Genomic DNA, 15008 nt, shown 5'->3' on the forward strand with positions numbered 1-15008 from the left:
GGAGTTGAAATTAGTTACGTTACACGAATGAGTATTAATGCTTTAGTAAGGCTACGAGAGAAATTACTTTCAGTTTAGAGTAACAATGCTCTAAACTAAGATAAACTCTGAATCAAAAAATAGAATTAAAGTGCATTTAGATATGGATTGTAAACTTTTGATATATATTTCCAATCTCTGACGTCGAACGAATAAAAAACACTTCATAAAGAGCATTAAATGGGACTACTGCCATTCCATCATCATCATTCCGTTCAATCCTCGCATCCTACAATCCATCCCAAAGTATCACGAGACACCACACGCCAGTCTCGAGGGACTGTCTACGCCGTCTCGCTTTCGCCAACACGAATAACACCTTCCGGACTAACACCATGGGCCCAGAAGCCGTCAACAACCAGTTGTCTATCCACTCATTAACAGTGCCCACAATACGAAAATAGAAATAGAATCCTACCCAGCGTCCTTCTTATCATGAGCCAGAATCAACCAGTACCCGAAAATCCCCTGCGTCAAGATATCATGCACCGCCCACGCGACGACCTCTGCGTCAACACTAATCTTATGCGCAAGAGGCGATGCAGCAAGGATTCTAGCCGATCAGTCTACCATTTTGTTTTGAGTAAAAGAGAGAGGGGGGGCTTACATCGGATATAGCAAAAACGTGGCCAACGTCGCGCCTGCAAACGACGTAAACAACGTCCTATGCTCCTGCGACCTCCTCGCCACAGCCCTCGACCCATTCACACCGATCTGATAGCCGATCGTCAAAAACGACACACAAACAATCGTATACCACACCCATCGCCGCTCATGCCACGCAAACGTAGCGATTAATCCGGCCACAAACATAATCAGATCCGCGGAGATGGCGACCAGCAAATGCGCGCCGCTCAGGCCACCTAGTAACCCGATGTTGATGAGCAGGAGCGGTGTTGTCAGGATCCAGTTGATGTAGCGTGCCCAGAAGATTTGCCGCAGCACTTGTTGCGTTGTGTCGGGGACGTGTGCGTGACTGTGGTGGTGGAGGGAGTATGTCCAGGTGCTGCCTTGGCCTGTGGCCATGGCGAGATAGCTGAGGAAGGAGATTGTGGTGATCAGGGCGGTTAGTGTGTGCAAGAGCCGCTTTTGCTGTTATCAGTACATGTTAGTTAGGGGGGTAAGAAGAGTTAGGGAGAGGGTGGTTGCGTACGACTCGCACGCGGGCTGCGAGGAAGTAGAACGCTAGAGATGAGACGCCCATGAGCACGACGACAACCCTGTACGTTCTTAGTACTTGCTGCATGAACTTGGGGAAGGGAAGGAGCTCTCACCATAATGTGCGTTTCCCAGTACTGTGGATTTCCTGGAACACAGGATGATCGCCTGGGAGGACCGTCGGCACTGGGCCGACGGACGAGGTAGGCACAGGCGGCAGAGGCAGTGTTGCCGTATGTTTCTTGAGCACTTCCTCCATATCTGTTCTTTTAATTTTCAGTATCGTGTCACTTATCGATGAGTTTACTCCAATGGGTGTGGATAGTTGAGGAAGAGGAAGGTGAAGATGAATGGATATTAATAGTGATCAAAAACAGATGACGAAGCTGACCAGACAACAGTGACAGATCTGACGTCGACGTTATTCACCACCTGACGCCACCAGAGCCATCTTGACAACGGATAGTGGTGCTGCTGCTTAATAGAGAATCTATCGTCATCGTTACGCGCGCGCTGGTGTATCCGCTGCAAAGCGGTCCAATCGGGTGGTGCATGACCTTTGAATTGATACAAGCATAGAACCTGTTTCGATATTGAATTTAGAAATGGAACTATGTAATTGATGATTTGACAGATTTTCAATATTGCCTAGGGATCGTCCTTTGAGATCGGCGTGCGGGGAAGGCTTCTGTTGTATTTCATATACTATATGTATGAAGTATATATATTATATATATACAACCTTGAAAACTGTCTATTTATCATGTCTAGATACAGTTACAGCTATTATACAAAATATACAGGCCGAGTAGAGTGCAACAAACAGTAATATAATTATAGTACAATCAATTGAGGTCAAGCTGTTCCGTGACGTCATGGCAGCGCACACACAATGCGTCTTCCTCTGCATCCTCAGGCACCGCATACCGCCAGCATCGCGGACACTTCGCATCCAGTGGCGCATACACATGCACAGTTGCCTTTTCCTGGCTACTCGGCAGCTCAAAGTCCGCAACATAGCTCCACTCCGCAGCTTCAATGCGATCGCGCACCTGCGTTTCCCCGCCACCCTTCATACCCAGGGTAACAGAGGATACGACGAACAGATCAGGCAATTCATCTAGATAGCGCTGGAAAGTCGACAAAGAGGCGTCGTCGGGCAATTCGATATGCACAAAGGACTGCAGCGACGACCCCATCTGCTTCTTGACCCGCGCTGATTCTTGAAGCGCTTTGAGTGCCGTGTTGCCTGCCATCAGGTCCGGGAAATCCTGGCTGAGCGCTTCATCGAACCATTCAGCAGGCGGGAAGCGAGCGACTCGGCGTAGTGGGTGCTCAATATGGCTCTTGATTTTGTCGGAAGCGTGTTCCCATGACTCTTCAACCAGGAGAGGAGTAATTGGCGCGAGGAGTTCCTGCAGAAACGTGTAAATGTGGAAGAGCGTCGTCTGCGCTGCGCGTCGACTCAAGCTGTTTTCGGCGTCTGTATACAGCCGGTCTTTGACGGTCTCCATGTAGAATGCAGAAAAGTCTAGATTGGCCCAGCGGTTTAGAGCGTTGACGGCCTTGTAGAACTCGAAGTTGTCGGAGGCACCACGGCACGCGTGGACTAGTTCTGATAGCTGTAGCAAGGCTTGGCGGTCTATCTTGCGGAGAGATGCGTAGGGGTTAGTGTTTAGAGTAGGATCGAAGTCATCTAGGGCTCCGAGCAAGAGCTTGAATGTGACGCGGTATTTGTGTAGGCTTGTGTTGACGGTTTGAAGGACTTGCTGGCCAATGACAACGTCGCGGGTGTAGTCACTGCTGGCAGCCCATAGCCGGAGTGCATCGGGGCCGAGAGCATCATATACAGGCCCGGCAGGCTGTGTTTGTTTCTTCGCGCCTTTGACCTTTTTCGGCTTCAAGGGGGGGAGAAGTGTGCCGTCCATGATGGCATCTGGGTGCATGACATTGCCAATAGATTTGCTCATCTTGCGTGCATGCTGGTCTAGAGTAAAGCCATGAGTGATCAGGTATTTGAATGGCGCGGTTATTGTAGTAATGCCGGCTGCAAGCTGGTGGGCGACGTAGGTGAGAAGACCGGATTGGAACCAGCCACGGTGTTGGTCTGTACCTTCAAAGTAGATATCCGCTGGACGATCGCGTTCAGAGGAGCATTGATCTACCTGCGTCCAACTGGTCCCGCTATCGAACCAGACATCCATTGTATCCGTGCCGCGGCGATACCGCGAGGAACTCTTTTCTCGGAGAGATGCAGGAATCCATGCAACATCATCCGGACTGTCCGTCCACCATGCATCAATACCACGGTCTTCGATGACGTTCATTACATGCGAGACACTTTCTTTCGTCAAAATCGCTTCGCCGGTGGCTTGGTCGTACAAAGCTGGTATAGGAACGCCCCAAGCCCGCTGGCGAGAGATACACCACTCGGTGCGATTTTTCACAAAATTTACCAATCGCTGTTTTCCAGAAGGTGGAACAAACTTCACATCAGCTAGGGATGCCACAGCAGCATCTCGGATATCGGCAACGTCTGCGAACCACTGCTCAGTAGCACGTATAATGACCGGTCGCTTCGATCGCCAGTCGTACGGGTATTTGTGTTGGTATTGATGGCTGGTTAGAAGCTGGTGGAGGGTGTCAACATACTGCAAAACTGCAGAATTCCCCTCTTTCAACACATCTTTGTTACTGAGTAAGCCTAGGTCGCTGGGCATGGCTTTGTCTGTGAACCGGCCCTCGTCATTAACCGGGGCAAACGCCTGTATGCCGTTCTTTAAACAAACTTCATAATCATCCATACCATGTCCAGGGGCGCAGTGAACGAGCCCCGAGCCTGAATCGGCGGTGACAAAATCAGCTGCAATGAAAGGCTGTTCCTCGACGCCATCTCGCTTGAATATCGGTCGGTATGTGGTTCGACGACATAGCTCAGAACCCGAAATAGAAGGCACAACGACCGCAAGATCCTCATCCAACATTTCCTGAAGATATTCCAGCCTCGACCTGGCGATTAACAGCTGCCCGTGCTCTTTAGACTGAACAATAATATAATCTAGCGACTCGCTGACTGCAATCGCCGCATTCGCAGGTAGAGTCCACGGTGTAGTTGTCCATATAACCGCGCTCAACCTCGACGCGTCAATCAAAGGATTATTCCTCAGCTGTTCAGGCAACTCAACCAACGGAAACCTCACAATCGCCGCCGTCGAGACATGATCATCCTTATATTCTAACTCGGCCTCCGCCAACGCCGTCCTTGTCGAAGGCGACCAATAGACAGGTTTAAACCGGCGATATATAAGTCCTCTATCCACCATCTCCCTAAAAACTGCCAATTGGTTCATCTCAAACTTCTTATCCAGCGTTTTCCAATGACCCTCCCAATCCGCCATGATCCCCCATTCTCGAAACCCTTTCATTTGCTCCTGTACCGTCTTTTCAGCGAGCTCTCGCGCAGCTTTTCGGATTACGGCGGCGGAGCTGGAGGCATTTGTGAGGTCGTTTCCGAGCTCTTTTTGTGATTGTAGAGCCTTGAGCTCGATTGGTAGGCCATGGCAGTCCCAGCCCGGCACATAATGCACACGCTTTCCGCGACTCAGTTGAGTGCGATTTATGATGTCCTTTGTGACTTTATTAAGCGCATGGCCGACGTGCAGGCTACCGTTTGCGTAAGGCGGTCCGTCGTGTAGAATGAATTCATTACTGGCAGGTCGCGTTTTGCGTTGCCAGGCGTAAAGCTCGTCGGTGCATCGTTGGAGATATTTCGATCGATCCGCGGCTGACACGCGTGCTGGAAAAGACGAGCGGGGCAGTTTGAGCGTTGAAGACCAGGAGCGCGTCATGCTACTTCATCTACTACTTGTGTAGTAGCAGGAGGCCTGCTCTTCCTGTTTTTCTTATCTGGCGAAACTGGTAAACTGCGGCGGAAATCTTGGGGATATAATTAGCTCCGGGTATTTACCACACGATACAGAGTTGGCTTAATTACGCCTGTCTGATGGGGTGAATACGTGTAAAATAAATACATGTAATGTATAAATTCAAGATTCATTCTTCTCATGGGGAATAATAAACGGAAATCAGTAGCCTCAGTATCCAATACGCCAAGCCCAGTTATATGATGAAGTGCCTTAATAAATAGTCATCGAACTGACCGCCCCGTTCTTCAACACCTCGAATAAAAGACCAGGAAAACCAAATAGCTCTGTGTTGCCTAATCCCCGAGCGCCATCTTGACCTGTTGATGATCGATGCTTACCGCCTGCACTTTCCTCCCAATCTCCAAGAAACTCTACACTGCTTTCTGGACTATCTCCCCAGCCCCGGTTTAGTACCATTCCCCGTTGGAGGGCAGCTTCTTCGGCGGATGATGAATAAGAGTCTTTCCAGACCTTCTTGAGTCGTCGAGAAATCTCATCATAGTGTGTTTCTGACGTTAGGTTACCGGCGGACGGACCTAGCAGTATTTGCCATCGGCTTCTCCGGTGTCGGTTGAAAGGGTACGAGCCAGGGACATTGCCATGAACAATAAATTTAGTAACGGTGAGTTGAGAGAATGACGCCGGTGGGGGGAGATCCGTGATATCTGAGCTAGGGAATGCAGGACCAGATGTTGTGGGGTATGAGATGAATGCATCGAATCCGTGATGGAAATAATTAAAGAAACATTCTGCCGGAAGTGACAGAGGATCGATTTCTGTAGCCCGTCTTGTCTCATCCTCAGAATCATCCGTCGGGCTGTTATTTGACGAGTGATCTGTGTCTGGTGTGTCATGACCTCGTCCTGGTGAAGGACTTAGTAGATGTCGACGGATAGCACCAGAAGCACCATGTATCGATATGCGACGGTCGTTTTTGCGGTATATTGCGTCAGGCGGCCCAAGTTCGGCTATCAAATCTTGGGCTGTTGTTTCCGAGAATGTGACCATGAAAGATGGACTAGATCGTCGGACCAGCTCGAGTTTACCAGCACCAAGAACTCGGACTTCTTCAACCTCATCTGGGGCTGTGTCTCTTCCCTTTCCAATCAATGCCTGGGACCGCGGGAACTGGGGTGGAGTTGTAAACAACTGATTGCGCACTTCAGACCATGATGATCCCTGAAATATAGCCAACGAAGTCGCCGGTGAAGCTGCAGAAGATGACAACAAGGCTACAAAATCACAGTTATCGGACCAGGCTGAATCTTGCAAAGGAAATGAGAAAGCGACGCCAGGGTACGACAACACATAAGTTCCATAAGGCGAATCATTGGCGGGTGGAATGTATTCACCAGGATATGACGGCCCAAAGAGCCTATTGTAGACATGGCGAAAGCCAGGTCCTGTCGAGGGAGAAGGCTGGTCTTGCGACTTGGCGTTTTTGACCACCTCCTGACTCTTATATACTAGAGGCGTTTTGGAAAAGTCCAGCACTTCTATGAGACGCAGGCGCTGGTCCGGTCCGTCAAATCGTAGTCGGAGCCCGTTCACAGAAAGGTTCAGTATGATGGGTTCGTTCAGTGGTTCTGTAGGGGAGTAGGCGATGTCGATAGCGGGGTAACTCTGAGGCCGAGATTTGATGCGAGTCAATACATTATGTAGTGAGCTTCCGAGCGCTGACATGAAGTCATAGCTGTTAGCAATCTAGAATTCCACAACTTCACTTCAAGCTTACTCAGAAACCCCAGGCCTTTGCCTGGAGAGACCTGCATGGCTGCTGGCGCCCTGGAGGTTGACATGGCGGAAGCCGTTTTACCTAGTCATGACCAAGAAGGAGAGGAGGCGCGCCGAGATCAAGCATACGAAAGCCCAACGTAGAAATAATATGTACTGGAAATATGTTGTAGACGCAAAGATTGTGATCTGCTGGCTCTGTGGTTGCTGTGATCAATCACTAATGCGGTCTGCAGCTGATCATGTGAAGCGTGCATGTCCCGCTGACCGATGACGCCGGGGCCGATTCTGCCGGCTTATCGCGACCGCCCTCGATAAGAGCTTCCCGCGCGCTAGTCCGTTTACGGCTTTGTTTACCTTTTTCCCAGACCAGCCACGCCCAAACAGAGACACCGCTCACACCACTGTTATGTACCACGCCTTTAGTCGACTTATCGCCTACACTGCACACACTACACACAAGCCCGCCCCGCCCGTTCGTATTGGTTTTTGAAGGAGCGGTTGGGCTGCTGCATGTTATATACAAGTATTCCTCCTCCCATCCACCACCAAGCCAGCGCTTCTGCCCTCTAGCATGCCCGTCCAGCATTCGCGGCCTGCCTTTGGGCTGGCTGCTAAAAAGCCGTCATTGCGACAGCCTTCGAGGCGCATCATCTCCGAGCGATCGAACTCGCCAGCCGATGCGCTCAAGCCGGCAAACACAAACATTATGCGCATGCAAAGATCTCCGAGTGCACAGTCTGTCGCGGGGGCCAAACGGAAGGAAAGAGACTTCGAACCAAGTGGTATCCAAGACACCAACATACACGTCGTCGTCCGTTGCCGAGGGCGGAATGAACGCGAGATCAACGAGAACAGCGCTGTTGTTGTGTCAACAGAAGGCGCCAATGGCGTCGATCTTTCTATGGGCCCTAATGCTTTAAGCAATAAAACGTATCACTTTGACAAGGTCTTCTCGCCTGCAGCAGACCAGTCGACACTTTATGAAGACGTTGTGACGCCGATTCTCAATGAGGTATTTCCCTTCCCTGCTTTCTACGACATAATATTGACGTATTGTAGATGCTGTCCGGCTATAACTGCACCATTTTTGCCTATGGTCAAACAGGTACAGGCAAAACATATACAATGTCTGGTGACATGACAGACACGCTGGGAATCCTTTCAGAGAACGCAGGAATCATCCCTCGTGTGCTATACTCGCTGTTCCAGAAGCTGGAGGAAAAGGAATCCACTGTCAAGTGCTCTTTTATTGAACTGTACAATGAGGAGCTACGCGACCTGCTGTCGCTTGACGACAAGTCAAACTTGAAGATATATGACAATGAGTCGAAAAGAGGGCACAACAATAGCACATTGGTGCAAGGCATGGAGGAACACTTCATTCATTCTGCTACTGCCGGTATCAAACTACTACGTGGCGGTAGTTACAAACGCCAAGTAGCTGCCACCAAGTGCAACGATCTGAGTTCGCGAAGTCATACCATTTTCACCATTACTACGTCTGTCAAACGAACGACCGAATCAGGCGAGGAATATATCAGCTCAGGAAAGCTCAACCTAGTCGATCTTGCCGGCAGTGAGAACATCCAACGGAGCGGCGCGGATAACAAGCGTGCCGCTGAAGCGGGCCTCATTAACAAGAGCTTGTTGACTCTGGGCCGAGTAATAAACGCCTTGGTAGACAAGAGCTCGCACATTCCATACCGGGAGTCGAAACTCACCCGGTTGCTCCAGGATTCCCTTGGAGGTCAGACAAAGACTTGCATTATTGCTAATATTTCGCCCGCTCGAAATAACTTGGAGGAGACCATCTCAACTCTTGACTATGCGTTTCGTGCCAAAAACATTCGCAATAAACCCCAGGTCAACTCCACGCTGCCGAAGAAAACATTGCTTCGAGAATACACCTTGGAAATCGAACAGCTGAAGAGTGATCTCATCGCAACAAGACACCGCCATGGTGTTTACCTTTCTGCAGAAGCGTACGAGGACATGAAGGTCGAGAGCGAGTCCCGACGGATTATCCTTGAGGAACAACGGGCGAAAGTTGAGAGCAAAGAAGCTAGTCTGAAACACAAAACGGAAGAGCTATTCGCGTTGACAAGCAATTTCAACAATCTGAAGAAAGACCATGAGGAAACGCGCGCTGCTTTGGGTGAAACAAATGACGTGTTAGAGCAAACTGAGATAGTACTGCGTGACACGAAAAGACATCTCACACAAGAGGAAACGCTGCGAAAAGCACATCAAGAGACCGAGGGCCAACTTCATGAAATCGGTACCGACCTTTTGTCGAAGCTGGACCAGACTGTAGAGCATGTCAACGGCCTGCACTCTAAATTACGTCGGAAGTCTGATCTTCACAGTCTCAATCGCGAGACCTGGGAGGCGTCGACTGGTGATGTTGTTGACGTGACAAAGCTGGTTGAAGACCGGGTTGAAGTCTTTGAAGCCCAACATAGCGCTTTGATCAAAGGCTTAACGAGTCAGATCACCGAGTTTGTTGCATCAGAGCTTCGAAGTGTGGAGAGTGGAAAGTCTCAGCTAGTCGAATACAAGTCCTTATTAGATAAGGTTGAAGAGGATGTTACGGAACAATCCGGCAAAGCTCATCACGAAATGAATGATGTACTCGAAGAAATCAAGGTGTTGAGAGAGGATGTCAAAGAGAAGGTTGGTCAAGGGTTGAATGGCCTGTCCGTTGCGGCGGAGCGTATTTCAAAAGAAGTCATCAATGAATTGACTGGTTTTCATGCCCAGGTTTGTGCATAATAATTGATACCTGGCACAATTTGCTAATTTTTTCGCAGCTTCATTCCTCCTATAGTACGCTGGGTCGAGACCTCAAGGCTGTTTTCGAGAAGACAGAAGAGCAGCTGAAGACACAAAAGGCCGAGATCGAAGAACTCTGCAGTCAATTGGTCAATGCAAATCGCCATGTCATTGAGCAAAACCAAGCGGCTTCAGTAGAAATGGAGAGGGTCCTGGAAGAGGAGCAACAGGCAGCTGAGGCTGACCGCGCAGACCTGCTATCTCAAATCAAACTATTGATCGAGGAGTCAGGACAAAAACAAATATCACGACTCAAAGGTGGTGTTGACAAGATTAAAGCTGACGTGACGAATTCGAACATGACTCTCCAACAAGCGACTGACGCATATCAGAGTGGCATGGACCAGTGGAGTGAAAAGGACACTCAACTTATGGGAGATGTCGCAAGTTCAAAGGACGAGATCAGACAACGCATGCAGAAAGACTGGGCTGTAAGTGCCGCCTACCGAGTTAAACTAACCAATCTAATATCTATTTAGGGTTTCGAACAGCGCAACGAATCAATCCAAAAAGCGACAGAGTCTGTTCACCAAGAGACAGTCCGCATTGTAGATGCCCAAATGCAGGGAATGGCAAGTCAAATGGAAGCATTAGATGACTTTGTCACTAAGGCGCGATCTCAAAACGGATTGCACCACGAAGCCCATCTAAAAGCATTTGGAAGCTTGGTCACCAATGTCAAGAACTCCTACAATTCAATGGAAGAAGGATTCAACAGTCTAGACGACCGCGTGCAATCCTTTGACAGCTTGATCACCCAACAAAAGGATAACATTTACCAATCGGTACCGCCATTCTCCGAGGACGTTCGACAGCCCCTTGAGGAGCTTCGAAAGAATATCCAGGCAGCGCCCATATCTGAATACAAGCCAACAGGAACGACACCCCCCCGGACTTCTTACGAATACATCAAGAATCTACCACAAACGGAATCCCACGATACATTGATCGCAAAACTGAAGCAAGGAACACAGCTCGCTGCAACCTGCCTCGAAGGAGAGGAGCTCACGCCACTTGCTTCGCCTTTGAAAAGCCGTCTAGGATCGCCATCAAAAACCAGGGTATACAATGACAATGAGGACGAGGTAGGAGAATCTACCACCACTGCAGCCACATCATCATCATCATCCAACACGGGTCTTAGGGAGGTCGATATAAACGTCGCCGCGAAACAACTCAAATATAACAACTCCACCACTTCGCACGAAGTCACAGCCGTTCCTACTATTGACAAGACGGAAGATGACTTCCCTTCATCCTTATCCCAACCACCGTTGAAAAAACACCAGGCCTATTCGGACAGCAAACTCCCGCAGAAAGCTCTCTCGCGGAGAACACCCGCCGGAATCCCGTTGGATGGGAGAGAGAATATCCCGCTCAGTGCTAGCACGCATGGAGGCCGTCGCCTCCGAAGCAGGCAATCTAGCGGCTGATACAATATTCATAATTCCATAATCATATATGTACCATTCGCAAGCATTACGTGGTGTATCGAGTCGTTCGATGTTGATTGTTCTCGCATTCCCAGTGTCTTGGATACCCCATTCTTTGATGCATTGATTCTTTGTTTATTTATTATTCGTGAGGGATTGGAGTTTGGTGGATGTGATGATAGTAATAAATGGAATTGATTAGTTCAATAATATATATCTTTTCAGCGGCTGGGTAAATATCAAACTTATTTGGGTCTGATTATGTTACAATCCGTCCATTCAATTCACAATCGTCACGTAAATGTATTGATCCGAGGGCCAAACGTTGCTGATATCAATTACTTTAATATCGAAGATACTAAACTCTTCAAGAATCTGAACCCAGTGGCCCTGCTGATTCCTCCACCCCAGCAGGGCCACCTTCCTCTTCCTTGCCAGGTTCATCACCTCCAGCATCTTCTTGCGTTCGACTAGCCAGCGGACAATCCCCACTCGCCTCAATAACACGTCTCAACTCAAACATGCGCTTATCGAATTGCTCCATCATCTCCTCCAACGTCTGCGTTTTTCCCTCCTTATCATTCTCTCGACCCGTCGAGAACCCCGCCGTACCCTGTATCCTTAGCATCAAGGCACTACTTGGCGCCGCGGTGTCCGGATCGTTTGTGTTCTGCGGCGTATCGAATGTCGGCGCCAGGCTCAGAGAAGAATCGAGGACCTGCCAGTCCGGCGTCAGACTATGCGCTGATGCAACCCGGTATCCGTGGCTGCTAGCCTGCTGGTGCGGTGGTTGTGGTTGTTTTTGGGTCGGTGGTGTCGAGGCTGCTGTAGTGCCTGTGCCGGCCGACGTCGCGACTTGCTCTACCGTCCCACCACCAGACAAACTGCTCGTGCGTTCCACATCCAACACGATGAAGCGTTCCTGCACGCCTGGCAGCGGCGGGGGGAGGTAGGAGGGTTTTTCGAGAGTTGGCGATTGTCGTTGCTGCGCAGTCTCAGAGCCCTCGCCACTGCTTCCCCCAAGCACGTTCTGCGCTGGCGAGTCGTGGCTTAATTCGAGTGCCCGTAGCGAGGCTTCCGTGATTAGGTCTGGGTCATCGTCTGAGAATATGTAATGGACCGTTGGATGGTGGTAGTCGGATGAATGCACATCTTCGATTAGAGTGAAGAAGGGCCTGAAGGCGGGTGGGTTGTCATCCTCCTCGTGCTCGTGCTCGTCTCCAGCAGCTTCATCGTCATCGGCATTGTATTCAGGTTGCCGCGTGATAATGGTTGTTGATGGGGGTTCATGGTCGTGGCGCTCGATAGGCTGTGGCGTTGTAGGATTGTTGCTCGTGGTCGCGAGCGAGGATGGTTGTTTAGATGGTGACGACGACAGTACCGGGTTGTATTGTTTGGGCAACGACGACATTTCCAGAGAACCGCTACGGCTACATGGTGAGGTCGTGGGCGGGCATGGTGAGGAGAGTGTTCTGATGAGAGGTATGAGTGGAGTTGTAAAGCAGCAGAGCCTCACCGGGACCGGCGATCTTGACCAGCCGGGTCATGTGACGAGTGTCAACACTGAAGTCTGATCAAAGTTGCAGTCGGAGAATTTATTCATTCATCATGAAATAGTTCAGCTTTATGCAGGGGTATCTCGTATACATCCAATAACACCAGAAATGCACCGTAAACTAAAAGTGTAAGGTAGAAACCACCGAGTCGTAACCAAGTTACGCGGATTCGTCGCTCTGTTTCCATTCGAATTCTGCAGTATATAAATATCAGCTACTCTCAAACGTTCCAAGAAGGGATAAAGATAGCTCACTTTGTCGACACATCGGACACAGTCCTTTCGACGACTCTTGCTGGATCCAAGTCAAGAGACAATGCTGTTGTACAAATCAGACGCGAACAGAGCCATCACGGCGCAGATTCGAACGAACCATGTGGAAGGAATGACCGCATTTTCCAAGCACTATGTATAAAGAAATTAGTTCGAATGTCGATTCTCAGAAAGACAAGACATACACAGCGCGCAATCATCGCCAGGGAATTTGCAGGTTGGACAGGTGCCGTCAAACTGGACGCGACAGATACCACACACTTCGTCTTCGGGCATGTTCCAGCGCCACGACGCGACGGCGTTCCATTCCTTGATGGTGACTTTCATTGTGTAGTATATTGTAGGTCGCGAGAAACAAGGTAGCGTATAACTCCAATGACAATAATAATGTAATATCAGAAAATAGAGAGAGAGATGCGACTGCGGAGGTGGGCCCGCTAGCTGCAATCGCCATTCTCGGATAAGCAGCAGTAGCTCTCTTGAATAAGTTAATAACTAATCAGCCATCCCCGCAGTCGCGATAATATCAGCTTCCTTGACAACTACTAATGAACCTCGCATAATGGCGCTTCCTCTTCTCTACTGACTCTAGTTTATTCATCATCTCCGCTATCATGACCTTTGCTGCTCTACGCTCTTCCCTCCGACCATCTCCCCTGTCCCGTCACCTCCATCGCACCATGGCATCACAGCTCCAGCAGCGCTTCAGCTCCTTCTCATCGTACCTAGTCACACCCGAGCAGCTCAACACCGCTTTACAGAACTATCCACCAAGCAAAATATCTACATCCCCTCGCGTCATTCCGCTCTGTGCAGCATGGTTCATGCCCAATGACCCCGAAGGCCGCACAGGCATTGAAGCCTTCCGCAAGGGCCATATTCCGCACGCCCGATTCTTCGATATCGACGGTGTCAAGGACGAGGACTCGCCATACCCTCATATGCTTCCCACAAGCGAGCGCTTTGCCGAGGCCATGAGCGGCTTGGGAATACACCGTGACGACGAAATTGTTGTTTACGACACTGCCGAGCAGGGTATTCTAAGCGCCCCTCGTGTTGGGTGGACGCTGCGAGTTTTTGGCCATCCCAATGTTCACGTGCTCAATAATTATAGGCTGTGGGTTGAGCAGGGTTTCCCTGTTCAATCAGGCGAGTCGGATCCCATTGAAAAGACCAACTATCCAACGCCATCCTACGATACAGACCGCGTGGTTCTTTTCCCTGAAATGAAGGAAATTGTAAAGGACTATGGGAAAGAGGGAGCGGATGAAGCGGAGATCCTTGATGCGAGACCATATGGGCGCTGGTCTGGGGAAAGCCCAGAGCCGCGCGTTGGTCTATCTTCGGGCCACATGCCGGGCTCCAAGAGTCTTTCGTTCGGCGAACTGCTTGATCCCCAGACCAAGGCATTCTTGTCACCGGATGAACTACGCAAAGTGTTTGAGGCGAAAGGGGTGGATTCGTCCAAGACGATCATCAGTTCTTGCGGATCAGGCGTGACTGCTGCTGTTATTGAGACTGCGCTGACTGTGGCGGAATTTGGAGATCCATTGAAACGGCGACTCTACGATGGTAGCTGGACGTAAGTTACCTTATTCTCACTTATTTATATATGGACGGTTCCCGTGTCTGACGTGATATTTTAGTGAATGGGCCCAGCGAGTTAAAGATGATAGCGGATTGATCAAGAAACTTTGAACATTTCCTGTATATTGCCATTGCCCAGACAACTTGTGGGCAAATATAGCAGAGTAAACTCCAATTACTTTGAACTCGTGCGAGATTGTCCATGTTGGCTCGAAGCATGTTATCAGATGCAAACTTAAAACATATACTTCACTTCACGCTTGGCATCTACGTGCTATATATAGAGCAACGGCACGTCTGTTCTATCTATAAATGACGGCACCGACAGAGAGGGTTTGTTGGTTGGGCGACATGAGTCAAAGAATTGGCAATCCGCATAATATGAAAACAGAATAAAACCAAATAAAAATAAACACATAAGGCGATTGAAATAATGCGCCTTGAATGGGTTAAATGGCAAGCCACAAC

At 49.5% G+C, this 15008-nt stretch overlaps 7 protein-coding genes across 7 annotated transcripts; 2 read left to right on the top strand and 5 right to left on the bottom strand.

Annotated features, from left to right (window-relative positions):
- Window positions 1–112: 112 nt before the first annotated feature.
- On the bottom strand, window positions 113–1750 carry BGW36DRAFT_390186 (putative opsin). Its single transcript, XM_046217445.1, has 5 exons — window positions 1314–1750; window positions 1193–1259; window positions 647–1131; window positions 458–592; window positions 113–405 (listed from the first exon to the last, which is right to left on the bottom strand). Exons 1-5 carry the CDS (start codon window positions 1454–1456, stop codon window positions 324–326), a joined length of 912 nt encoding a protein of 303 aa, XP_046066365.1. The 5' UTR covers window positions 1457–1750; the 3' UTR covers window positions 113–323.
- BGW36DRAFT_390188 (putative isoleucyl-tRNA synthetase) lies at window positions 1728–5102 on the bottom strand. The gene has a single exon (XM_046217446.1). It carries the CDS (start codon window positions 5043–5045, stop codon window positions 2043–2045), a length of 3003 nt encoding a protein of 1000 aa, XP_046066366.1. The 5' UTR covers window positions 5046–5102; the 3' UTR covers window positions 1728–2042.
- Window positions 5103–5140: 38 nt separating this feature from the next.
- BGW36DRAFT_329586 (uncharacterized protein) lies at window positions 5141–7099 on the bottom strand. Its single transcript, XM_046212802.1, has 2 exons — window positions 6859–7099; window positions 5141–6799 (listed from the first exon to the last, which is right to left on the bottom strand). The coding sequence occupies exons 1-2, from the start codon at window positions 6920–6922 to the stop codon at window positions 5334–5336; spliced, it is 1530 nt and encodes a 509-aa protein (XP_046066367.1). The 5' UTR covers window positions 6923–7099; the 3' UTR covers window positions 5141–5333.
- Window positions 7100–7431: 332 nt separating this feature from the next.
- BGW36DRAFT_307499 (putative kinesin family protein) lies at window positions 7432–11125 on the top strand (the record flags this gene model as incomplete). The annotated part of the gene is made up of 4 exons (XM_046212242.1): window positions 7432–7872; window positions 7920–9620; window positions 9671–10123; window positions 10172–11125. 4 exons carry the CDS (start codon window positions 7432–7434, stop codon window positions 11123–11125), a joined length of 3549 nt encoding a protein of 1182 aa, XP_046066368.1.
- Window positions 11126–11492: 367 nt separating this feature from the next.
- BGW36DRAFT_364812 (uncharacterized protein) lies at window positions 11493–12536 on the bottom strand (the record flags this gene model as incomplete). Its single annotated transcript, XM_046214595.1, has 1 exon — window positions 11493–12536. The coding sequence occupies one exon, from the start codon at window positions 12534–12536 to the stop codon at window positions 11493–11495; it is 1044 nt and encodes a 347-aa protein (XP_046066369.1).
- A 152-nt stretch (window positions 12537–12688) lies between these two features.
- BGW36DRAFT_67057 (RING finger domain-containing protein) lies at window positions 12689–13366 on the bottom strand. The gene is made up of 4 exons (XM_046222504.1): window positions 13139–13366; window positions 13054–13085; window positions 12936–12999; window positions 12689–12875 (listed from the first exon to the last, which is right to left on the bottom strand). The coding sequence occupies exons 1-4, from the start codon at window positions 13278–13280 to the stop codon at window positions 12841–12843; spliced, it is 273 nt and encodes a 90-aa protein (XP_046066370.1). The 5' UTR covers window positions 13281–13366; the 3' UTR covers window positions 12689–12840.
- Window positions 13367–13455: 89 nt separating this feature from the next.
- BGW36DRAFT_466018 (putative thiosulfate sulfurtransferase) lies at window positions 13456–14964 on the top strand. The gene is made up of 2 exons (XM_046222321.1): window positions 13456–14535; window positions 14600–14964. Exons 1-2 carry the CDS (start codon window positions 13568–13570, stop codon window positions 14649–14651), a joined length of 1020 nt encoding a protein of 339 aa, XP_046066371.1. The 5' UTR covers window positions 13456–13567; the 3' UTR covers window positions 14652–14964.
- Window positions 14965–15008: the final 44 nt, after the last annotated feature.

This window comes from Talaromyces proteolyticus (assembly GCF_021365285.1).
Source record: "Talaromyces proteolyticus strain PMI_201 chromosome Unknown BGW36scaffold_14, whole genome shotgun sequence".
NCBI lineage: Eukaryota > Fungi > Ascomycota > Eurotiomycetes > Eurotiales > Trichocomaceae > Talaromyces > Talaromyces proteolyticus.

Excerpts from the sequence above, each read along its gene's own strand:
- BGW36DRAFT_390186 (XM_046217445.1), bottom strand. The coding sequence starts at position 1,456 with ATGGAGGAAGTGCTCAAGAAACATACGGCAACACTGCCTCTGCCGCCT. Across the intron at positions 1,260-1,313 it reads ACTGGGAAACGCACATTATG|GGTTGTCGTCGTGCTCATGG; the intron begins GTGAGAGCTCCT and ends AAGAACGTACAG. Across the intron at positions 406-457 it reads CATGATAAGAAGGACGCTGG|ACAACTGGTTGTTGACGGCT; the intron begins GTAGGATTCTAT and ends ATGAGTGGATAG.
- BGW36DRAFT_390188 (XM_046217446.1), bottom strand. The coding sequence starts at position 5,045 with ATGACGCGCTCCTGGTCTTCAACGCTCAAACTGCCCCGCTCGTCTTTT.
- BGW36DRAFT_329586 (XM_046212802.1), bottom strand. The coding sequence starts at position 6,922 with ATGTCAACCTCCAGGGCGCCAGCAGCCATGCAGGTCTCTCCAGGCAAA. Across the intron at positions 6,800-6,858 it reads CAAAGGCCTGGGGTTTCTGA|CGCTCGGAAGCTCACTACAT; the intron begins GTAAGCTTGAAG and ends ACTTCATGTCAG.
- BGW36DRAFT_67057 (XM_046222504.1), bottom strand. The coding sequence starts at position 13,280 with ATGAAAGTCACCATCAAGGAATGGAACGCCGTCGCGTCGTGGCGCTGG. Across the intron at positions 13,086-13,138 it reads TGGCGATGATTGCGCGCTGT|TGCTTGGAAAATGCGGTCAT; the intron begins GTATGTCTTGTC and ends CTTTATACATAG. Across the intron at positions 12,876-12,935 it reads GTGTCCGATGTGTCGACAAA|AATTCGAATGGAAACAGAGC; the intron begins GTGAGCTATCTT and ends TATATACTGCAG.
- BGW36DRAFT_466018 (XM_046222321.1), top strand. The coding sequence starts at position 13,568 with ATGACCTTTGCTGCTCTACGCTCTTCCCTCCGACCATCTCCCCTGTCC. Across the intron at positions 14,536-14,599 it reads CTCTACGATGGTAGCTGGAC|TGAATGGGCCCAGCGAGTTA; the intron begins GTAAGTTACCTT and ends GTGATATTTTAG.